The sequence below is a fragment of the Semicossyphus pulcher genome, unplaced genomic scaffold, assembly GCF_022749685.1.
Source record: "Semicossyphus pulcher isolate SPU_LCO1_2020_fin unplaced genomic scaffold, fSemPul1.0.p SCAF_18, whole genome shotgun sequence".
In the NCBI taxonomy this organism is placed as follows: domain Eukaryota; kingdom Metazoa; phylum Chordata; class Actinopteri; order Labriformes; family Labridae; genus Semicossyphus; species Semicossyphus pulcher.
In genome coordinates, this window is record NW_027211691.1 from 20,843,097 (window position 1) to 20,867,971 (window position 24,875).

The 24,875-nt window shown below is 42.7% G+C and overlaps 1 protein-coding gene across 8 annotated transcripts in view; it reads left to right on the forward strand.

Annotated features, from left to right (window-relative positions):
* Positions 1–24,875, forward strand: part of abi1a (abl-interactor 1a) — a 62,817-nt gene that overhangs the window by 24,650 nt on the left and 13,292 nt on the right. For 5 of the 8 annotated variants that reach the window (XM_069667283.1, XM_069667285.1, XM_069667286.1 and 2 more), the window contains exons 3-7: positions 9,405–9,581; positions 15,855–15,869; positions 16,449–16,552; positions 17,131–17,283; positions 23,666–23,766. In XM_069667283.1, coding sequence (XP_069523384.1) covers positions 9,405–9,581; positions 15,855–15,869; positions 16,449–16,552; positions 17,131–17,283; positions 23,666–23,766 — 550 coding nt within the window. The remainder of the gene's footprint in view (positions 1–9,404; positions 9,582–15,854; positions 15,870–16,448; positions 16,553–17,130; positions 17,284–23,665; positions 23,767–24,875) is intronic. The other 3 variants (XM_069667284.1, XM_069667282.1, XM_069667287.1) reach the window with 1 other exon arrangement.

Consider the following 24,875-nt stretch of genomic DNA (forward strand, 5'->3'; position numbering starts at 1 on the left):
GTGATGATGGGAAAAGACTGGTGACTGATGTTCTGTGAATCATCATCTCCTCTCTGCTCTCTGTGGCTACTTCCTCTTCCTTCTCTTCTCTCCGCAGAGCGTCATCATTTCCAGTGGAGTCTTTTCCCACTCCACAGCCCTCCGCAATTAAATCTAATCACTACACCTCTGTTCAGCAGCTCCTCCCGGTGTGAGGCAATTATTTGACAGCTCCATGTAAACAAGCCTGATTAGAAAATACTTAGTTCCTCTTACAGAAGCCACGCTCTGCAGCTGGGGTTCAACGCTCGGTGTTTGTTATCTCCTTTGTTGTCTGGGCATCATATCGTCTCGCCCTCAGCTTGTATGTGAACCTCGCAGCTCAGTCAGAAAGCCGCTTGGCCTCGGCCCAAAAAGTTAGACTGGCTGATGTCAGCCGAGGTGTTTCCATATGTGCTGTGTTAGCAACAAAGCGTCAACCTTGGCATGCTGTGCTGACTCTTTTTAATAGAGGATTTCTTTGCTCTCTGTGGGGAGAAACAATCCCTCCAAGGTTTCACACTTCCAGCCCTCTCAACCTCCGCTTCTGGCTCCATCACACCACACATGGGTTGTTAGATCCACCAGAGGAATCCGGCTTTTCGAGGGATGTTTAACAAGAAGCTGCCAAACGGAGAACTCCCCGTGGGGCAACTGACCTCCCATTTTGGCTCTGAGTGCAGACCGACGCTCCGGCATTTCTCTGTTTTGCACTAACTGCTCAGAAAAGCAGCCCCACCGAAGGGCTTTTGGACAAACCATCCGACTCCACAGATGACGAGCTTCAGATGTTCTGGCTGTAATCACGCTGAGAAACGGAGCTGAGAAAGAGGCGTTCACTCTGCTTCAACAGCAGTTTTGGCTCCGTGCAGAGGTGTGGTGGGGAGTGTTGGATAGCGCTGCTCCTGCAGATGAGGGGAGCTACAGCAGGCTAGTGTTTGGAGAGGCAGGCATGTGACAGGAAGTTTACCAACACAAACTCTGGACGAGGTGCCCTGGAGCTGTGGTCTCTCAGGGTTAAGTCCTAAATGGGTCACAAGATGAGGATTGACAACAAAGACTTCTATTCTATTATCTCAAATACTGTATCGTTTTACTGGACATATGATGTCTGGCTGGGTGCAGCTTGAAACTTTTCGATACAATTGCAAACATGACAGCAGAGAGGTGGTTTCAGTACTGATACGAAAGCTACGTTAGACTTGATGCCTCTGATACATGTGTGACAAAAATCAACATATTACTGGCAGAAATCCACTCTCGCTGCTGAAATGTTCTTAGCTTTGACTAAAATTACATCAGCGCACTGTACTTCTTTATAATCTTCAGTGATAGTTTACCTGAAACCAGATGATGATTGGGTGATTGCATCACCTGGCGTACTAACTAATACCCAATCAGGCAATATAGCCTGTAACAGAGGCCAACACCAGTGCTAGTAATGCTATCGGTACAACTCCAACCAAAGCCATCTTAGAAAATGAGCACATTTTGAAGTCATAGTTTTGTGTAATATGCTCATTCACTTTCTTGCAGATGGATAGCTGTGATCGATGCCTCTATCGTATATGTCTGTTAAATATGAAGCTGCAGCCGTGTCTATAGCATAAGCATTAGAGGAAGCAATGAGCTTGGTTCACCACAAAAACATGTATTTGATTAGACAATTGGTACACCAGCCAAACACACTCCATTACTTGACACATACTTTGGCCTTTGTCTTTATTGGCTTGTGGACAGAGTCAGCAACGTGGAAAGAGAGAGTGGGGATGGCGTGCAGCAAAGGGCCGTGTGTTGGAGTCGAACGCGGGGCTGCTCCGTTGAGATCCGAGCCTCTGTAGATGGGACACACTGAGCGAAACCGGCGCCCCGAGCCGTTTTCTTGTCTTTCTTTTGTTTAAATATAAAGATGCGGCTGGTTAGCTTAGCTAGCTCTGCTAAGTGGAAAAAAAATACAATTTGATGTACAAAAAAATGAATGACAGTGTTGTTAATTTGGGAAATATACGATATTCTTTATTGTCCCCTTAAGGAAATTTGTCTTGGACTCCAATGCTGCACACACTTTGCTCCCAGTACAGCAGGACCAGTAAATTAAAGACAATAGAAACCAACACAATCCACATGTAAACAAGAGTACATGCCAGTGACAGACCATGTATTGCACGTAACCCATATTGCACAGATCCATATAAAGGAAAGCATGAAGTCAGAGGGGAAAATAAAGAAATAAAAAAACACCATGATGCTATTGCACAATCCACAATCCATGTAACCTCCGGAAGCATTTAGAATTTTGATCGACGTGGGCACAAACGGTTTAGTTTGCATTTGGGGACTCTGTATCGTCTGCCAGATGGTAAAAGTTCTTATTCTAAGCGAAGCATGTGAGACGGGTCAGACAGAACTCTCTGGGCTCGCCTGAGAACAGGCTGCTCATATATTGACTGCAGGGAGGGGTTTTCAGTCCTCCCCACAACCTTCACGGCAGTCCGTACCAGGTGAGACAACCTAGATTTTGATTTAGACGGACCAGCGTACCACGCCAACATCCCGTGACCTCGGGTCCACTACCATTTCCTTTGTTTTAATGACAAAATACGAACCAGGAAGTAATTTATCAGAGCAAAAGTATTCGAGACTTTGAATTATACCAGGCACATTTTTGTCTTAATTGTAGTTTTTGAACCTTAGAGTGAAAAACACATCGTCATTGGTACCATGAAGGTGAAGGTTAAACACTATTCATAAAAAGCAATCTGAGATAGTATCAAAGAATCAGTCTGTAGTCACAGCTCATTGACAAATCTAAGGTTTCATTTGATTCTTGAATTGTAAAACATTTCCCTGTCAATAGTCAATGCACCATGACGCAACCAAACCACAAGATGCCTCAATGACACAGCTAAATGATCCCATTACTACGCTCCATATAAGTCTGTTTCCAGATTCCACAAAAGCAACACGTTTGAGGTTTTTACACTGAGCAAGTTATTTCAGGAAATAACTGTAGTAGAAGGAAAGCAGGCAGGTTGAGAGTAAGTGGGCGCAGCGAAGAAAAGCACACTTCAGCACTTGCAGCACTTAATCATAGAATAACTGGTGGAACAAACTGAGCATCACAAATTGTTTAAATCCACTCTCAGGGGTGAACGTGTGTAATGATGCGAGCAGAAAGAGCACTCAGTCATCCTATTCCAGGGAAGAGAAAACATTCAGACGTGGCGATGTTCGCGTCCTCATCACGCTGTCGTCACCTGCTCGCTGCTCCGGCCGTCCTGATAAATCATCTCGTACAGTAAGCCTGAAATTGAGGGTTTCGGATGCGTTTAACAGACGTGCGCTTCTTAGTTATTATCTCCTCGTAATCCCGCAGAACAAGGATTTCCAATTCCTGGACGGCTGTAAAGACAAGCTTATCGTAGCTCTCAGCCAGCAGTGGCCTTTAATAAGACCCTGTGCCACGTCTTATTTCATAATCATGTGTAGCTCGGGTTTATGATATTACACGCCAGTAAAAATGTGTCCCAATGTTCTTGGACAGCAAACCCTGTTAACTGAATACTTCTCAGTGTTGTGTGTGTGTGTGTGATATCACAGACGAGCAGGAAGAAGATGCCTTACTGCCAGTTTGCTGAAAAAAATTTTTATTCTCTTTTTATTAAGTCAAAATGTTCGACATTTTCTCTTGTGCCTCGTTCTGTTCCCTTTTTTAAAGAGCAGCTCCAGTCATGTTTTAAGACACATAAAATGCTCTGATTTGAAATAAGAAATGGTGTCAGTTTTTTCTGCAAAATATGTTTAATTACCTTGTTTTAAAGGCGTCTCCTCCTTCTCCCTCATTAAAAATTCCTGATTCTGCATAGGCCCCGCCCACTATCCAAATTTCCAACCGCCCCCTCTGTCGTGAAAACAAAACACGTCTCTGCCATCGTTTAGCGGCAGTAGTGAGTTTGCAAAAATGACGATGACGGTTACAGTTGGCGAAGTGGTTGCCATAGGTTACACATAATGATATGCACAGCGTCGCCCCGTCCATTAACGGCTCCTTAGGTTTGTGACATCATAAACCCTGCCAATCTGAAAACGTGTTGTTCAGCCTGTCCTTGGTACACTGCAGTTTAAAAGCAGACAGGCCCAGCCATGGAGATGACTGCTGATGTTGTCCCTGATATGTCTTGTAGCACATGAAGAACACCACATGGAGATGTTTACAAGGTTACACAATTGACTTTCACTAGAGGGGAGCTTTAAGAAAACATGAAAATGAAAAGACTGATTTTCAATATGCTGTATATAAATCAACACATACATTAAAAATAAAGAAATCTGTGTATCCATACATCCCTCCACTTTTCCCTCATCCTGTATATATGGTATCCGCCCTTAGACTTGAACGCTATCATTACCCATTGGCACATTTGTCTGGTCCGACCACACATGCACACAGACACTTTGGTATGTTGGGTGTGTTTGCGTAGTTGCCGTCTCTTTCTCATGTCGTGTGTAAGCTCCACATTATGCCTACAGTACACGCTGTGCAGCATTTTTTGTTTTTATCCCTGCGTTTGTGCATAGCTGGCGTTTTATTGAGGATATCTTCCCGTGGCCAGTCTGCTAAAGCGCTGAGAAGGCTGTTATCTTTTTTTTTTCTCTCCAACATGTGCTGAAGTGAAACTGGCTGTCTCAATTCTATATCAAAGACTGTGTTGTCTTTTTTCTTCCTCTCCGGGCTCCTCTTACCTCATCCTCAAAAAAATTGAGTGTTTATCTGGCGGGATGTTGTCAAGTTACGCTTGCAAAAGGCTTCGAAATTCCAGGCCCGGTCTTTTGATTGGTTGTGCCAGTGGGCCGAGAGATTTATGCCCCCTTTTTGCCAATTTTGTGTGGATCATACTGTCAATGTGTGACCAAATACTCCAACCCTCCCTGACTCTCCTTTTAGTCTGAGCAGTTTAAATCAGTGTGAGGAAGAGAGGTTAGGTCAAAGAATCTCACTGTGGGAAGAATCTAGTGTCATTACATCATTTAAAAGATGCTTGATACAAAAATTATGAGGCACCTGTACTCTTAAATCAATAGCAAACGCCTTATATAAAGCCTAAGCTTTAAATCTAACATACCAAACATACAGAGAACAATACACAATGGAGTCAGAGTCATTATTCATTAACACAACTGCTGTGAAAGAAAACTCCAGATTCTTCCTTCTGAAATGCTTCCTCCAGTCAGTCAGAGTGGACAAATCACCGGATACTTGGCCAAAACGTTTGGCAAACAGCAACAAACTATGTAATAAATAGGGGCTGTTATCAGAGGAACATGCCCCCCAATAGTTGGGTGGAATCACCATTGTTGTCTAGATGAAATTCAGGCTAAACATGAGATCAAACACAGGCTGTCTTCCTGGGGGTTTGTGTTGACCAACACTCGATCTTTGCCAGCATCTCTTTGGTATCCAAAAAGCAATCCAAGCGTGTCCAGGGTGGTAAATGTTTCCTTGAATGACACATTAGATTCCTGGTCGTTGAGGTCAAAACCTTTCCGATAGCTCACCCAGTTTCCTCTATGGAGCTGTGAGCTTCTTAAGAGCAGCTGCAACCAGAATGGCAACAATCTGGATTAAAGAAGAAATGAATAATAACTCGGAGCTATTTAGGCACTTGTTGCTACTAACAACACAACAAGAGAGTCATGTTGGGAACCCATTGCACTGAATCATTTGTATCCTAAAATGGGAAGAACTTTTCCAGGCCAAAATGATCTCGACTGGCTTGTATGTGTGGATGACGATGATGTTGTTGGCAGCAGTTTTGATGTATGACCCAGATCCTCCAACTAGTCACATAGGTGGGAGACTCTTCTCTGGGTGTTGGAAGAACTGTTGGGAATCGGAAAAAAAGACCAGACTAAAAGGATGCAAAAGAAAAATTGGGTTGGAAGGAAGTGAGGAGCCTGGAGATGATGGAGCCGATGGGTAGTTCAAAAAAGAAAAGTGGGGGCCCTTAAATCCTTAACGGCCTGTAGCTGATGGAAAAACCAAACAAACGCCAGCGCCAAAAACTGCTCAGCGTTCTGGGAAAACACCCGCAGGCCTCAAACAGATGGGTGACAGTGGTTGAAAACACACTTGAATCATCCACCTTTCAGTTTGGCAAGATGTATTCAGAGTTCTTTCTCTTTCCGCCCAACAGATGGGCCAATGGGATCGAGCCTTTAGAGCCAATCAGGAAGTCACGGAAGAACTGGGCTGTTATGTAGCTACTGCTTAGATTGAAGCTCCCCAATGGGTCAGTTGAAAGGGCTCAAGCCTACTTTGACGTTTGCATTTTGTCCAATCCTTTTACCATTCTTTGGGCATCAGTCAGCAGATAAGAGAAGAGTTCTTGACAGGGTGCAAAGTTGTGGTTTTGTAATAACGCCTTTAGAAACGCTTGTGGCTCACGCTGTTACAGCAGGGCCATTTCCTCGGCATACAGGAAGGACATGACCTCACACCACGTTGCCTTCTCACTTCCCTCCTCTGCCAGCTGCGATGAAGTTTGTCCGCACTTTGCTCCCCGATAAGGGAGAGTATAATCAGCCGTGCCCAGATGCTTTCCAAATTTAGCATAGATACTTCAACAACAGTTGTCTTGTTTCAGAGTTTATTTTAGTGGTTTGTTATGGGTCTTTCCTCTTTTTGAGTTTCGGCTTGTTCCCTGTGCCCCATGACCTTAAAAGTCTCCTGTAGACATAATTTTTTTGGTTCATAGCGAGATAAATTGAGGTTAAAGTTTTGGAAGTAAATCCATACCAAGAATGGCCGAGCTTTTCCCTTCTCCTTCTTCCATTTTGGTCCATGATGTCCAGTCGCTGAACCCCATCGTTCTCCTGCAAATAGAAGCCAAAAAGACTGATTAGATTTTGGCCCACTTGTTTCCAGACAGTCATGATTTATGACACTTTGAGATTTGGGCATTATCTCTGATCTGTGGCTAAGCTGTTAGCTCAAATCCAATCGTAGTTGGGTCCCTTCACACTGGTATTATAAGTATCGCCAAAATGGAATATTTGTGCAAGACTTTGTCACGGCAGTTCTTGATTTATTTAAAGAGCCTCTCATGTTCTGAGCGGCCCGGTTCGGGTTAAAAACATGACTGCAGTCAGCGCTTTGTCGTCCCTCTTTATTCAAACAGGCACAACAGGCATTGGAACACAATGAAAGTTTCCCCTTTCTGTGAGAAGTCTCTTTGGTATGAGCAACTTTGCCTCTTACACAATATTGATTCTTCTTTTCCTGTAATTTGGAACAATCCACTTTCTTGTGCTCTTGCGTTTCCTAGAAGAAGTAAGATCTGCTTTTTTATACGATGCTTCAGCTTGTCAGCTCAAAGTTTAAGATCAGATAGAAATTGTCCAGAGATGTCGGCACTGAATGCACGCTACTGGACTACATACGAGTCCACCAGTGTTGCTGATCCTTTCAACTCTGGGATGAGTGATACTTAAACTCTAAGTCGGCCATACAGTGGAACGGCAGCATAAAGAGACAGAGCTCAGTCCAGCTCCAGATCCCTTTGGCATGAATGGAATCCTCTGTTGGGGCTGGTCGCTGACTCCTTCCCCCCCTGTGAGAGACCATGGCTTTACTGGTCTGCCCTCAGCAGACATTACAGCCTTTCATCTCTTAGAGGAAGGCCAGCTGCTCCGGGACTCCCCTCGACTCGTTGGGTGTTTGAATGCAAAGCAGGGAATGGAAATTGTGTTGAGATCTGCAGAAGATGTTACAGGGGTGTTGGAGCATCAATGAATTCATAACGCATCTGAACACAACGAGAGTTATCTCTCTCTACACTTCACATATGTAGAAGCTGTAGACCGTCATGTTTTTAATAGCATTCACAGAAACCCAACTACATCTACTAGAAAAAGCACTTGGCAGCAGCAACAAGGAAGAACTTTCTTTCAACAGGCAGAAACCTTCAGCAGTAGCGGACCCATAGGTGGATAGAGATTTCCCTCGACTGGAACAAGATAGTCAGTACTCCCCTCTAAAGGCGGAAAGTTAATTTTCAGGTATTTCAATAATCAATTATTGTTGACCAAGCAAAAATTTCAGGTTTGAGAGAGTTGAGCATCTGTGGGTCTTGGATTATTTTTCCGACAAAACAAGCGATTCAAAGATGTCACCTTGGCCTTTGGAAATTCTGATTGGAATTCTCAACGATTAATACAGTGGGAAAACATAAACGTGGTTTATAAATCACAAGTATCAATCAGTGTTTCTCCTTATAGCTCGGTATTGGTCGGGAGATGATTTGCTAAGGCTAGGCAAGCTCTCTTTCCCTAGAGTCTATTGATTGAAGCTTTAGGTTTGCATTAGGTTACATATATTGTATATTGTAGGAACTTTCCGAAGTACCAGGGGTCAAAAGTAGGTTCCAAATCCAGAAACTGAAGCTCCATCGCCTCATTCATTGGAGGTAGACGGTAGCTCCTTCTGCAGGGCTTGGGAACCAGAAGGTGGCCGGTTCAAGTCCCGGTACAGACCAACCGTGGAATTGGGACCGGTAGCTGCAGAAGTGCCAGTTCCTTTCCTGGGCATTGTTGAGGTGTACTTGAGCAAGGCACCGAATGTCCCACCTGCTCATGGCACATCTGAGATCTCTCCATTAGTGCTTGGGAAGTGTGTGTAGCGTGTTTGCTACTAACAGAGTGAAAATTTAATTTGCCCTCAGGGATTAATAAAGTCTTCTTCTTCTTCTTCAGGACACAACACAGTGTTCTTAATATCCGCCAACTTGCACCCTGCATGTTATCAACACCGGTACAATGACATCAACGTTCTGTTTTACAAAACATTAATTTTGTCATTTAGAGCCAGCCGTGTGCCAGGTCTCCTAAAGCAATCTTTAAAGTACTTCTGGGTTATTAATCGAACATTGGTGCAATTTCAGTAGGAACACACTCTCGGTCTCTGGGAGCATTAATAATGCACAACAATTTGGCTCTAGCATTTAGCAAAAGCCAGTTGAAAGAGTACATTTTAACTGCCAATAGAAATTAGTGAGAATATGATTTAACGTATTGTTGGATCATCAGACGAATGTTACTTCTGATTCACTGCTTTATGAATTTTTCCACGTAGTTATTCTTCAGTAATTTGCTGAATGAAAGGTTCAGTACAAAGAAGATCCTCATGCTGTGGTCATTATCGATCGTATGAGTGTGCGTTGGATGTTCTAAAAAGATTACAACCATGGTGATGAAAAGCGCAGCCTCATGATTTCATTAAACCTCCTTAATCTGCTCTATGACGAGTCCATTCAGTCCCAGAGGACCATGTTGGACGGTGTGTCTATGTGTTTCCATCGATCGCATCCTCCTCTCTGTGTCGTTTACAGACGGTGGACATCCATAAAGAGAAGGTGGCCAGGCGGGAGATCGGGATCCTGACAACCAACAAGAACACGGCGAGGACCCATAAGATCATAGCGCCAGCTAATATGGAGCGACCGGTGAGGTACATCAGGAAGCCCATTGACTACAATGTACTGGACGATGTTGGCCATGGCGTAAAGGTGAGAAAAGGTTCACTTATATGTCTTTGCTTTAGATCTGCTCTCCATCAGATTTCTCAATTCTCTCTCCATTAGTTTATCTCTGCTTCTCTTCTTCTTCTACTATATCTAATTTCTTCCCTCCCCCCTCCTCTCCTTCTTGCCAGAGGTACTCCTATCTCTCTCCTTCTCTTTCTCGCTCCCGCTTTGACTCGTTTTCTGGCTCTCGCTCCATCTCTTGTGCTTTCTCTTTCATCTTCAGAAAGCACCCCTTCTGACCCTACAGGAATATGTTTCAGTGTGGGTTGGTGGGAACGGGTTGGGGGTGGAGAGGAACTGAAAAAGAGATTACATCATGCAGCTTTCAGAAAACAGCTCTATTCTTGGAGTGCTGTTAAAATGGCAAATTTGTGGGACCTTTTTAAAGGCACTTAGGCTCGGACCTCCCTCGTAATCTCGTACTCTAGTTACTCTCTAAACCTTTGTGAAAGATGATGTCGTTACAATTAGATTTGTAGTTTATATCCACATCAGTTCGATCTGAAAGACAGCAGAGCTGATTTTGATGTGATAAACTCAAGTAGAATCTCTGATCCCGCCTCTCTGCCATCAGGGCTGGCTTTAGGGGTCACTGGGTCGTCCTGAAAGTGGTGGTAATGACATCATTTCCTGATGGCCCCAGGCGTTTTTGCGATCTCCATCCTCCCTCCTGACAGTCCTCTGCCCCATCAATCAGCCAATCAATCGCAGCTTTCACACAGATTGGATTAGAGGCCCGACATTATCGTCCCGTCGCATTACAGGCATTGATAAGGCAGGATAAAAGCCACTGTGTCAGTCGCAATTTACTGCGTAGCGAATTAGGTCGGACGCTTCCGTCATGCTGGAAGGGTGTGATGGCTAATGGGGAGAGAAGCATTTTATCTGGGTGTATTTCTCAGCTTAAAAGAGACAAATTCAACTGTCATGTCTGTATGCTAAATATGAAGCTAGAGGCAGGAGGCTGCTAGGGTAGCTTAGCATGAAAAGTAGAAGTAGGGGGAAATAGCTAGCCTGGCTGTGTCCTAAATCTGCCTTCACACAACCCATTATCAACCCATTGCGTCTCGTACATTTGCTGTTACTATTTGTGCGGACCAGAAGCTTAGCGCTGTGACGTGACAACAGAGAAAGGCCTGTTAATAGCATATACTTGCACATAAAAGCAGAACGTTTGCTACTTTATATTTACAGCAGGTCTCAGTTTGTGTGCTGGGGTAACTAAAAAAACCTAACATGTAAATTAGGACGCGTGAGACAGATACAGAAACTTTCGACAGAGCCATTCACCACTGTGTGAAGTCTTTATGCGAAGCTAAGCTAACCGAGTCCTGCCTCTACGGCAATTTATCGCCGTCCTGACTCGTGCTATATGCTGGCGAAAAATGTACAAATATTTGGCGCTACTACTTCATAATCGCTGTATTGTGACATTATCGTTATCGCAGGCCACGTATCACATATCCTATTGTAAGTGACCCTGCGGTTCCCTCTTCTTATCGGTATTAAGTGCTAAAAACTGTTGTGCTTTGTAAAAAAACATACACTGACAGGAAACAGTTAAAATTATATTTTAACCTCCTGAGACCCTGCGTCCTCATACGGGGACATTACATTTTAGCTTCACAGCACTATAATATTTAATTCTGCGAAACTTAGACCCGTTGGTCTCATTCATGGACACTTTGTCCACCACCCTGTGGTCACAAAAGCATCAGTGTACATTCAAGATGGCCGTGATCCCAAAATGTGTTACAGTCGGTCTCTACAGAAAACTCAACCAGGTACAAAACCTCTTCAGATTTTATGATTGAAACTTGTTTATTTAATGCGTATTAACAGCTGTAGCTTGATATGGCAGACACATTTGACTTATTTTATCAACAGCAACAAGCTACAACACCGTTATACACAAGGTACTCACATGAGGACTTTTTCAATGTAACACAAAGACAATTCTTAGGTTTTATACTTATTAGGTCCTATTAATCCCCAAAAGGTAGGAGAAATTAAAAATGCATAGCAAACAAAAGCTCGGGTCTCAGGAGGTTAATTTAATGACACATCTTAAAGTGGTTGATTATATTTTTTCATTCTATTGTTGACAAAACAATCTCACCTGTATTTCCATGTAGCATAATAATGATCTGGGAGTTTTCTTTATCGTGTATGTTCTTCACTGGCAGATGGAGTTTACCCTTTTGTCACAATATGGTGGATTTGTAAATGTTTTTTTTAACTTTCATTATTAAAGAAAGAAAGAGGTATCATCAGGGCCAACTCCATTTGCTGATGAAGATCTTGCGATATGATAAAAAGCTGCAGAATAATTACCAAGTGCTCTTCGAGGTGAGATTGTGTTATCTACTGTTTTCAGAAACGAGGGAGAATTTAATCATTTTCTTTAGCTTTAAAATGATGAATGCATTTAATATAACCTCGGGCCAAAAATTAGACAAAATCACAGTGAGCTTTTTGATAATCATCCACATTTCTGACTCTACAGTGTAAGAATAAATAGTTGCTGGAAACGAAGTAAGCACTACGTCATTGCACAATTGTGTCAAATTGAACCGTCGTGCTTCGCGGCTACTTAAAGAGTGTTTGATGCGTCTATTTTAAGAACATCATGTATCAGTCTGGGCCTAATCTTACTGGATTTACTCTTTTGAATGTCTTCACCAATGCTGCATTTTAGTTATTGAATGTGATGAGGAACACGCACACACACGCTCTGGCAGCACTCCTACATCACTCACCTCCTCTCATCTATGCATGTCACAGCCCAAAGAGCCAATCAATACAGCCCATCAATACTCCATATTAATTCATACAGAGCCCTGTGACGGCTGCTGTCAGATGCCGGGCTTGTATAGAATATCTATAGCCGTGGTTTACTTACCGACCAGGATCGATACTTTAATGGGAGTTTAAATCATGTGTGTTGCCTCCGGTGAACTGGGAACCGCGCTGCAGCTGCCTGAGTGTTTGCACTGGCCTAAATGTTGAATCGGTTTTTAACACCAAAGCCTGAGCTGTAACACACAACAGAGACATCACGCAGCGCTCGCGTGCATTATTTAATAGACGCTGTTCTCGGATCCAAAGAGGCTGTAAGGAAAAGAGAGGAAGTGAGAGAAAAGAGAAGGTGAAAGTCATCTGAAGAGAGTCTCCTCTGAACGCAGCAGCATCATATTAATAATATGTGAAATCTGACAGATCGGGCGGTTCCTGCATCTCGAGGTGCTCCGACAGTGACACGATGCTTTTTAGCTTTAATATGAAAGATTAAATTTACTCGTCCAGTCAGCTGATGTGTAATCTAGTCAGTGGGGCTTTCGGGAACGCAGAGACAACGATGTCAGGTGAAGTTAGATTGCAATCCTTGGATATTTAGTGTCGTGTCAGCTTTCAGGTGAGAAGATTAGCTTAAAGGGGTAGCTCGGGGTTCTAACTGTATCTCTCTGTTCTGTTTATGCATGCACAGATGTCAGGATTTTCATACTCTGGTTGATTTAGTGACACAATACAGCAAAGTGCAAACTAGTAGGGGTGGGAAAAAAATATTGATACAACAATATATTGTCGTCCTGACTCGTGCGATACAATTATCGATAGGCTGGCGCCAAATATCTTTAATTTAATTGACAACTATTCGGCGCTCTAAACCGATTTCCCTGTGAGGTTGACTCACTGCGTCACTACTTCATGACTCCATGCGGTGGCGCTTATGACATGCATGAGGGTAACGTGAACATAAAATAGTTAATTAGATATCGTGATTTATCATTATATGATTGTCTTGCAATATATCAATTATCGCAGAGTCGCGAATTATCGTGGATAACGTGTCGTATCGTTACGCGATTCCCACCCCTACCGACTAGTTTATCTGTTTACAGTGCAGACAAACTAACTGAAGCTGCTTTAATAAAGAAAGCATCAAAAATTATTGAAACAGCAGCCGGATATTATTCTGCACAAAGTGCAAGAAACGTTTCACATAGTAGCAGATATCACTGTAACTGAGTTTGTTACATCGCTTAGGCGTTGTAGGTGTGCAGCCTCTCCCACTCAATTAAGCTGCTTCTCCTCGTCGCATTACTTCCTGCTAAATTTACAACAAACCACTGTTAAAAATGATGCTGTCGCTATTCATAGATGATTTCTAGCACTAACTGCACATGCCTATTTGCAATCATCGCTTTTATTAGAACTGCATAATTACAAAAGCAATGATTGTGCAGTTCCGATCTTTTGATGTAAAGCAGCAGCAGCAGGACGGACGTAAGACATCTCTGATAGGTCATTAACGGTCAGCTGTTGGGCTAATATCAAAAAGTTATATATAAAAAGAGCTAGTTGCTACTGTTGATTGATGATGTATCTTTACTGCGCTCTCTAACCATGAAGTAGTTTGTCTCATATTCTGGACATTGACCCGACAGCCTCGCCCAGCTCTGACAGGCTGCATCGCTCTACATTTCCACCCCGGCTCGACACATTAAGCCTTCTGGACTTGATAATGACCTTAATCTGAACCTGTCTGTCCACGATTCAACTTGGACGTGACTAAAGCTTTTTTCACACCGACTGTCTGGTTTGTGCAGCCAAACAGAGTTGCTGCATTTCCCAGAAAGATAAGGGAAAGCAGTGGCAGGCCTTGGCATTTTCTATCCTGACCTACATTGTAAATAGAGTCCCGCCTAGCTGCGATAACCCGGGGAGAATGAAATTTGAATGTTAAAGAGCTGGATTGAAGGTGTTTTACTGTTTTCATTCTGACCTTTGCCTTGAATTCGCCCTTAGTTTTTTTTCTCTCCTGCTCTTGTGGTGCTTTGATGCTACAATGCTCTCTGCAGAGGCCACTGGGGAAGCTGCATTATAGATGAGCCACTTGACTCTGCAGTTGTCAAACGCAGATAAACCCAGCTGCTATGTTGCCTCTATATTCTGTTTGACATCTGCACACACGAGTACAATGTTTTTATTGTTTCCAGTCATATAATAATCTTACAATATGATGCGTCCAAATAAGGGGTGGGCGGTGCGCCGGTTTCAATACCGCCACCGTTGTCATGTTCTGCCAACGACATGGATTCCGTCATTACTGGGATGAACACACACGTTTTGTTTTAAGTGCGCACTCAGGGAGATTTACTTCCCCCACTGTTTCCCACGTATAGGCTACACCTGGGCGGCCGCCCAAATATATCGGCGACTAATTCTATCATGTTTCTTCATCAAGATCTTCATCCACGGTTAGCTGATTACTATAAAATCCTCCACTTGCGCTGTGCAGCTGCTGTAGGCATATGTAGCGTCTCCACGTATGCTTGAGAAACGCACATACAGAAAGAGAGAGGACTTCTTGTGTGTCGTGTTAAATACGGACCTTCGTATGCCACTACGTACTGTACACAACGTCTTAAAGGGCCAGTTCACCGATTTTCAACCTCAGTCCTATCATGTTACCATGGGGAGCTAATGCCATTATGGTAGGAAAAAAATGCAGTCTCGCTCTGTGCCTTAGGAGGACACGATCCGCTTCTCCAATAGCCCTCCGCTAAACTACACTTCTTCAATCTAGGACGCCCCCCTCCGATGTCATGTCTCGTTCAAAATTGTCACACACAAGTGCAGATTTTTTAGACGATCTTCCGGTATATTCTCGTCGTATTTCAGATTCTGTACTGCTCTGAACTGTTGCCTGCAGCAAAAACGTTAGTATTTCACTCCAGCGTCTCTCGCTGGGCCGTTCCTTTCAGAGGGAGGGCCGCAATGCACTCTGGTTGTTGTAGGAATGTAGAATGGGCGAAACCACAAGCTGTTTGTACAACTTTCTCCGCAGCTATGGCGCCAATTTCAAATATTATTGCTCCTATTGATTACAGAGAACACCAACGTTGACTCACAGTGGCTTTTTCCAGAATTGCTCCTTTAAGCTCAAACTTGTTTCACTTGTTCACAATAGCTCTGCCATCAGATCCCTGTGATTTCCTGCAGCCTGACTGTTGTACTGGGTGTGGTGCTGTAACTCTAAGGGGAGCAACAGTCACGGTGTTTTCCTCTGGTAGTAACTGCTGACCTGCCCAGGTCTTACAAAATGTTTACTCAGTGTAAATACGACGAGGAGTCATCTTTCTCCCCGCTCGCTTGTACTTTGACTCCTCTGATGTGTTGAGACATGGCCGTTTTGACATGCCCTCTTTCTGTCTCTCTCCTCTCTGTCTTTCCTTCCTTTGCCTCCATAAGTGGCTAAAAGCCAAGGTAAGTGTGGTTTGTCACATGACCCGTTGTACCACATTGTATTATTGATAACTCCCTTTAACAGCAGACCCTTATACATGTGGTTATCTTTGTCATTCCCATGTTATTCCCATTAACCAACTTGTACTGTAGTCCTCTTAGACCAGAACACACAAGCTCTATAACGTCCCCCTTGTCCATTTACCAACTTATGTCTTTTTCTTTACGTCTTATAGTTGTCCTTAAATGTTGTGTAGCTCATTTCAAATGTTTATAGGCTTCCCAGACAAAGTGTGAGCAAATTATTGTTTGTAATTTGCAACATTACAAATCAGGATGTTGCTAAATTGCTGTAGTTCATTAGTAGTTGCATGTTTTTAAAGTTTTGCAAGAAGCCGGGTTTCCAACCTGCAATCAGCAGCAAACACCCAGAGTTAAACACAAGTTGTGTCGGCATTACACAACCCGACTGAATCATATCCATCACTGCTGTTGACTTGTTTTCATCTGGGCAGCCTATAACTATTAATTTTTTGTCATACAACTAGTAATCACCCACAATTTCTCTGTGTTAAACAAGCGTCTCTCTTCTAACCACAGCAACATGGAAACAATCAGGCGATCAGAGGAGGAACACTATCGAGGACCAATCCGCCGACGCAGAAACCGCCGAGCCCTCCCATGTCAGGGCGCGGCACGCTCGGGTAAGATTTCCACTTCTTCACCAAGAATAGACGACTAATCCTTTAATTATGAAACGCTGAATGAAAAAAACAGAACGCTTATGGAGGGAATTCAAGAACATGCAGCTAAAAAATATGTTGTTTTCTTTATTTATTGGATGCTCTTGTAGTATTTGTGCTGTTTTTAGATGAATAAATGTGAGATGAAAAGTAACACAGTGAACCGACACCACCCACCGAGCTAACGAGATGCTCCAGGACTTATAATTTTATTTAAGTGTGGCCGTGATGGCTGTGATTCGTGGTTTTGGCTCATATAAACATTTGGAATGACAAAACTGATTTAAGTGAAGCCAAAGGAAAGGGACTGAGTCGAAAAAGTCTGTGAACTTTAATCTGACAGGTCTCACACCCTGATGAACCCGATGTTGTCTGATGCACAGCAGCAGTCGGCCGTGCTAATCAGATATTAATGCAGAGAGTAAACTGATATGAACTCACATCCAGCCAGGAGAGACTTAACATCCCTCTAGTGAACACCAAGAATTATAAATCCTACTATTAAAGCTGACTGTGTTTTCCATCCTCGGACGCTGCAGACGCAACACGTCCTACAAGACCCTGGAGCCGGTGAAGCCGCCCACGGTGCCCAACGACTACATGACCAGCCCCGCCCGCCTGGGCAGCCAGCACGGCCAGCAGAACAGCCCGGGACGCACGGCGTCGCTCAACCAGAGGCAACGCACACACAGGTAGATGATGAAGAGGGGACGCACTGTGTTACTGCCACACATAAATCAGTGCAGAGATAAAGGTTATGATTGATTGTTTTGTATGTATCAGGCTTAAATGCGAAATATTCACTGGTTTCAGCTCAGCAAATGTGAGGATATACTAATATTCTGTGGTTTATATCACAATGAACTGAATATCTTTGGGTTCTTTAAAGCTGTAATCTCCAACATCTCCGATCTCTCTAGCGGCACCTGTGGTGATAAACGGTAATTGCAGGAGCACACTTCCCAGATATCCAGACAGTGCTGCATGTGTGACGTCCACGGTCGGCTCCGGTTGTAACTCTTGATTTTCCTCGCTGACGGTCGCTTTCCTTTTCAGACTGTTTGCTTCATCTGAGCGTCGAGTTTGTTTCTATTTCGTCGGATTTTCACTTCTTTTTGAAGTTGTATCTGTAGTCATCCATCTTTTCTTTGTTTGTTCAGCCATAGTGGATTACTGTTTACTCGCAACACTTGCAGAGAGCGGAAAAGCAGCCGCTTAGCTCCGCCTACCCTCTCTGGCAGACCAATCACAGCTGGCTGATAGAAAACGCGTCACTAACTGGGCGCTGCTTGAGACACCCAGTCTGTAATACTGCAAATGCAAAGGCTTTCATCAGTGGGCCATAGGCTCAATCACCATTCTGTTACCTCATTCAGCGATGGATAGTGACTTAACAGACATTTATTTCTTTGACATTATCACTTTAACTGTTACTTCAGACTAATGAACAAACACACGGTTGTAAACATCACCTTTCTGGACTTTCATGTAACCTGATGTCATTTTCAAACTTTTAATAGACGAAGAAATAATTAATACATTTTAAAAAATCTGCATTTAAGTAATTTAATGAATCTGAAATGGATATAATTGCTTGTGAGACCGTTTTAAAGCGACAGAGACATTACTTCTTGTGTCCAAAGAGACACAGTAAGTGTTCACATTTCTTTATTTGCTCTCATATGTTGACACGCAACGGACCAACACACTGACACACTACTTAAAGTCAAATTTAGGTTTATTTATATAACCCAAAACTCTCCAAAAAAGTTAACATATTAAAAAAAACCTGCTGGAAGAGAAACAAAGGATCTATTTCTTTTTCAAAAACAGACATGCAGCAGGTGTAGCAAGGACAGAGAGGACAGAGGAAGTGGTACATCTCCATGAACTACAAAGCAGCATCGCTACAACATACTGAATGAATACACAGAAACAGAATGACTCAACAGTGTACGACCAAGCTAGTAGCAGGACAACAAACACAGATGAGGGCTTCAGGTTTGAGAAAAAATGTAGCTTATAAGCAAAGTTACATCGACTAAATAGATTACAGTAGATTATAGACTATAGCAGATAATATGGAGTCAGTATTGGCCTTATAATATCTGATGCCAGGCAGACACCGTGGCCCCCTGCTGATATAATTAAGCTTGAGATAAAAACTTACTCAACAAACTTCATGCATAAAATCTGCCTTTCAAAATGTTAATCAACTGTGCGAAGCTTTTCATGCAGAGCGAGAGAAGTCCTTTTTCTGGCTCGGTATGAGAGGAATAAATGTTGCAGCTACAGCTCTAAAGTGAGCACTAAATGTGCTCTCAGTGTTTCAGTAATGTGAGAAAAGCATCTCTTAAAAAACACCACAGTCCCCTCCGTGTCAGATACTTCTAATCTGTTCATTTAGTTCAGCAGCTTAAAGCACTTTCACACTCCTCCTCCTCTGCGCCGCGCTAAATCCAGCGTTTGTCTGACAAGGCTCCGAGTGTTTCTTACCACGGCCAGAATCGCTCTGATATTAATATCTTTAAAAGCCTTTGATATAAAAAAAAAACAAGTCCATGTGAACCCTTGAACGTGGCTCTCAAGGTTTGTTACCCAGAGAACTCGGGGAGGGGGGCGGCGCTTTCATCAAATTTGAGTTACGAGTTGTGTGAAGTCGCCTCATTAGCTAAAAAGCCCGTTATGCTGACTGTGATGCTCATAAATATCACATCATTTTATTTTCCCGACCCTCGCCTGACGTCTCATGTATGTTGTGCTTCTTTAACTTTATCAGTTAAAACCAAACTCCAGGTCTTCTTCTAATGAGCTCTTCATGCTAACAGGCTGCAGAGAAACAAGACAACAAATGTCACTGATCTGTGGTCTGAAGCCGCCCTGATGTCCCTTTTACAGACTGCTGCTGTCCTCGCAGTGGAGCTGTACCCTCCCTGCTACAGCTAATAATGCTGTGGCATCACTATCTGATTACACAGGCCTGAAGCCGGCCGTGCTTATTCAGCTCGTCCGTCTCTGCCAACCTCAACTAAAGTCAAATTCAATATCAGCTGCTGCTGTTTGGTCCCCTTTATTACCTTATGTCTTTATGATGGAGAGATTACACGTCACAGGCAGGAATTGCTTTAAAGAGGGGGTGTTATGCTGCTTCTCATTTTAAGACATATATATAATGTTACAATGTTGGATGTCCAGACTAAACGTGGCTGAAGTTTCAAATCAGAAGAAGGCGGGCTTGTAGGGGCGGGGTTTCTTAAAGGGACAGAGCTGACTGAGTCGTTTCAGGCAGAGGCTGTATGAGGTTCCTGCACTGATGAAAAATTATGAGTTTTTCTAACAGTAAATGATGCTAAGCTACTCCACAGGTATCACAGTGAAATTTGAAGGAAACTAAATGTTTAGCACCCTTATAATCACATTTACTTACCAGGTTCCAATCCAAACTTAACAGCATGCATTTAAGGTAGCGACCCGTGGGATGAATCATGCATCACAATCCAATAAATTATTTAGAAAATAAGTAGTTTACTGTGTGTAACTTCACCTTCTGTCATATTAGATTATTTGACGTGCATTTACAACACCCAGAAACCTCCCGCCTTCACTGTCTTCTCTTCACTCCTTTATTCCTTATTCATTTAAATCATCAACAACATCACCACAGTTTTTATCCCACCAAGGACTTTGTTGTTCCCCGTCTTTCTCCCATAATATTCTAACATCCATCGTATACAGTCTCCCTCACAAAGCTCTCCAAACACAAAGAATAAATGCAACACTAACGTCCGAAACCATGTAGGAACAATTCATGCTCTCAAGCTTAGTCTGAACCAAGCACCACACAAATAAACGTAACATAAGCTGTTTAAAAATTAGACTGTTTACGTGAAACATTCTTTTTTTAATCATTATGTCCCGTCTGAAAGTGAAAACATATTTTAATCACAGCTGCATCTTTTTATAGTCCTGTGTTGTTCAGCGAGAAATCAACAGGAAATAACTATTTATACTTAGTTTTATTTCCTCTATTATTTTGAGGAACTTTGCACATCAGACTGCTGCATGTTTTTGACCTTTAAGACTTAAATGAGGGTTTTAAATATGCAGCAGTGAAGCAGAGCTGTAGATATTAAATATATACTGTATTTACCCGATAAATATTGGGTTTTATATTCGAGTAAGTAGCTATTTAGCAGCAGTAAGATGTAAAGTAGCTTCCTGTTTACCTGCCTGTCAGTCACCTTTTAATTAATTAATTTCCGATAACGTTACCCATAAGCGCCACAGCGAGGAGTCATGAAGTAGTGACACGATGAGTGCAGGGAAATCTGTTTAGTAATAATATGGGGAGGTCTGATAATGTAGTTTTAGTCGAGCGTCTCTAAGATTGACTCAAAGCGGAGCCCTGAGCTGAAACCAGGCTGCAGTAGATTATTATGCCAGATTACAGCAGCTCCTTTTATTCACCCCCTGCTGTTCGCGCCCTTCAGGTTATTTATGCACATCTCAAACCTCAATAACAGTTTCCAGTCTTTGTAAGCAAGAGGCTCAATCTTTCTCATCTTGGATTCGCTCACGGCGACTTTGTTAGTCTATTTTTCCCGCAGAATCGTGTCACAGTGCCTGAGCAAATACTTTTTACATATTGTTTTTAGTGTTCGCTCCTTTCACTGAGAACAGAGTCCTCTTCTTTTTTTTTTTTATCAGCTCAGGGGATTTTTGTCAGCTGTGAGCAAGTGAGCTGGAACTTTTCTTAGCTTTGTGCTTCACACACAGTTGATTTAAAAACACCTCGCTGTGTCGAGTAGAGGCTGAAAGAGCGAGGTGGGGAGATGGAGCTTTTATTTCACAGTGAGCGTTCGGAAACAAAAGAGAAAGAGATAAGTGGGTTAGAGGAGGAAGGGGTAAGTTATAGAGGGATTAGGATGGATCAATCCAGAAGATGCAAATGGGGGAGTGAAGAAAGCGTTCACTTCAAAAGAAAGATGACATGATATTGTTTAGTCTTTATCCCCACAGACACTCAGCTCCCACCGCCACCAACATCCGTCAGAGGGGTAACCCCTGCTGGATGCCCCAGGGCTCGACTGACATGGATCAGAGAGGGGGGGAGAGGGGATAAAGAGATGTGGGGGGAGGTGGGAGCGAGCAGAGGTTCAGAGGGATGGAAGGAATCAGAGGAGGCTGTGGGTGAGGGGTGAGGGGAGTCGAATCACTTCCCGGGCGATGAGGGGATGAGAGGAAGAGGTCGAGGGATGGTTAAGGGTGAGAGGTGGGAGAAGGATCAGTTGGATGAAAGAGGCAGAGAGGGGAGAGGTGGGGCGAGAGGGGGCTGAGAGAGCGAGAGTGAAAGGGAGGAGGGGGATTTAGTCGGTCAGGGCATTGAGTGAGCGACAAGCCCCGGGGTCGAACACAGGGTGAAACAGCGCTTATACAGGCCACTGCAGAGCTGACATACATACTGCATTCACATGTCCTACATGCTCAGAGGCCGGGCTCGGCTGTGGTGATAGAATGAGAGGGGTGGGTTCGTTCTCAGAAGTGCAATATCATGTAATAGTTATGAGTAGAAATAATGGCCAAGTTTAAAGTATTTATTATAGTTTATTATGTCACTTAACTAGAACTGTCAAATAATATATATAAATAACTGTATCACGTGATGACAGTTATGTTTTTAAACATTCATCTCGTTAACTTGGTGTTTATGTTGATCAGAGATTTAGCTAACACTTGATTTCCTTTTTAGTTCAGCTTTTATTTTAGGTTGTTTTGAGAGCATAAATGTTACTAGTTTTTGCAATAATCCCAAAGATATTCAATATTTTATTGATTAGTAAATATTTGACTCTTGATAAAACATTTTACTGATGAATTGACCAATCAAAAATCTCTCTATCTCATGTTGGAAAAACACATTCAAGGAATAAAAATACAAAGTTTAATGGTTGTTTTTTTGTTTTTTTAATTAAAACGGTGTACAAACATTTGATTTTCAGATATGTAACATTTGAAATGTATGAACTTTGCATCTTGGAATAGGTTTAACATTTGCTTAGAGTTATATATGTTTAACAGCATTACAAATTAAATTGATTAACATACAGCTGTGGAAAACATTAAGAGACCACTGCAAAAAAAGTTTTTCTCTGATTCTTCAATTTATAGGTTTGTGTTTGTTTAAAATTAACTTTTATTTTATTGTTACATTTCTCACTACTTTAATCAAATATTCTCATTTACAGCTTTTATTTGCAGGAGATGATGACTAGTTAAGAAAACCAGATGCAAGATGCAAAAAAGATGTTTTTCAGACCTCGAATAATGCAAAGAAAACAAGTTCATGTTCATTTTTAAACATTATACTAACATTTTAAATCAAAATCAGTATTTGGTGGAATAACCTGGTGTTTAGTTACAGCTGTCATGCATCTTGGAAGTCTTTCACATTGCTGTTTGGTGGCATCTTCCTCTTGATCACATTCAGGAGGTTTTCATGCTGACCATGACATGTAACGAGAGATGCTGACTGAAGGAACATTTAGAGTGGTCTCTTAATTTTTTCAGGAGTTGTATATGAACATGTTCATTTCAGCCTTTTTTCTGTTGATTGACCAATCTACTAATCGTATCAGCAGTGTTAACATTGACCGACTACATTAACAGCATGTGAATCACGAGCTTCAGCCCCATTCTAATATCAACTAATCTCTGTTTTGGTGCAAGCAGAGGCTACAAAGGAAGATACTTTAAGGTGGTTTGCATAAAACTAAATCACAACTATCCCATTCAACTCTGTCTCAATCCGTTACACCGAGCCTGACGGAGTGACTCATGTCTTGCTCACCTGGGTGTGTCTCTCTGCAGCTCCACCAGACAATAGTCGGAAGAATCAGCATGAGAGAATATGAACAGTAACATTGAGTAACTCTCAAAGGCCATATGAGGTTTTGCAGTCTTATTATTCTAAATAGAACATTAGCTGCAGAGTCAGTGTATCTGCAGTATTACCTGCTGTGCACTCTGAGCAGGTTGCCCTGAATAAAACGTTGTCCTCTTTCTCTCCTCCCTCAGTGGAAGCAGCGGGGGGAGCAGCAGCAGGGAGAACAGCGGCAGCAGCGGTATTGGCATTCCCATCGCCGTGCCTACACCCTCCATCCCCAACTCTGGACCAGGTGAGCTTTTGTAGCTTGCACATCATGCAGCGACGGTTACCACAGGCCCGTTTCTTCTTGCTCATAATAAATAAGGGAAGGATTGTTTTCAGCCGGCTTCAGGCGTTTTGTTAAGCCGGCAATAATAACCTTCCTCAAAGAGCTGCTGACCCACCTAAGAATTTCATTAGGGATGGTTTTGGAGAGTTTTTTTCCCTTTCCCATGCTTCAAACACTGGTTAAAGATGTTATCGTCCTGATGTGAACACTTGAATATCAAAAAAAGCTCAAATCTCTGCTTTTAATATTCTGAAAAATCTGATTTTACACGCAGAAGTTTGGTCTGTTTGACCTGTATGACATAAGCTTTCACTCTTCAAACATTTACAGGCAATGCAAACATTATCTAGATTAACTGCTGCATAACACTACTGTACAAACTAAGACGCACTACAGTGCTACTTGCCTTTAAGTCCAAAGTGCACATCTGTGTCTATGTGCATAAAGTGACCTAAAAGAAAGCTGCAAAGCAACAATATAATACACACGTGTATCACAAAAACAGGCATTATATGCAAGATGTAAATGTAACATGCTTTTTGCACATAGTGAGACTTCGCTACACAAAGCCTATGTTTACCAGACAGGGATTATGGCGGCCCATTGTGTTCTAAGCACAGCTGATTCTCTATCCAACTGTGTAAATAGGCCAAGCTGTGCAAAGGCCCGCTGCTTTATAGTGCCACAGTAAGGCCCACATAACACCACACACATGCTGCACATAGCGCTGCATCACGCCGTACACAAGCCTTACATAATTCTGGGTTTTAACTTTTGCAAACGATTCGAGCTGAATGAGATATTTTAGGTTCATGTAGCAGCTTTTTTACCTCAGCGCCAGGATCAAGCGAGGCAGCACAGAACTAACCACAGCTCTCTCCGTGCGAGCCGGTCGCCATGGAAACACTCAATTCGTACCACAAAGAAGTGTGTCCAAGTGTGTGCGGAGCCGTGCACCGCCTTGACAAAGTCGAAGTGCTCCTCCGGGCCTGAAGGGTTCTTGAGTAAAGAGATGTGATGTTATGTAACAGGGAAGAGGTGCAGGAGACGGACTCGGTCACTAATGTAAA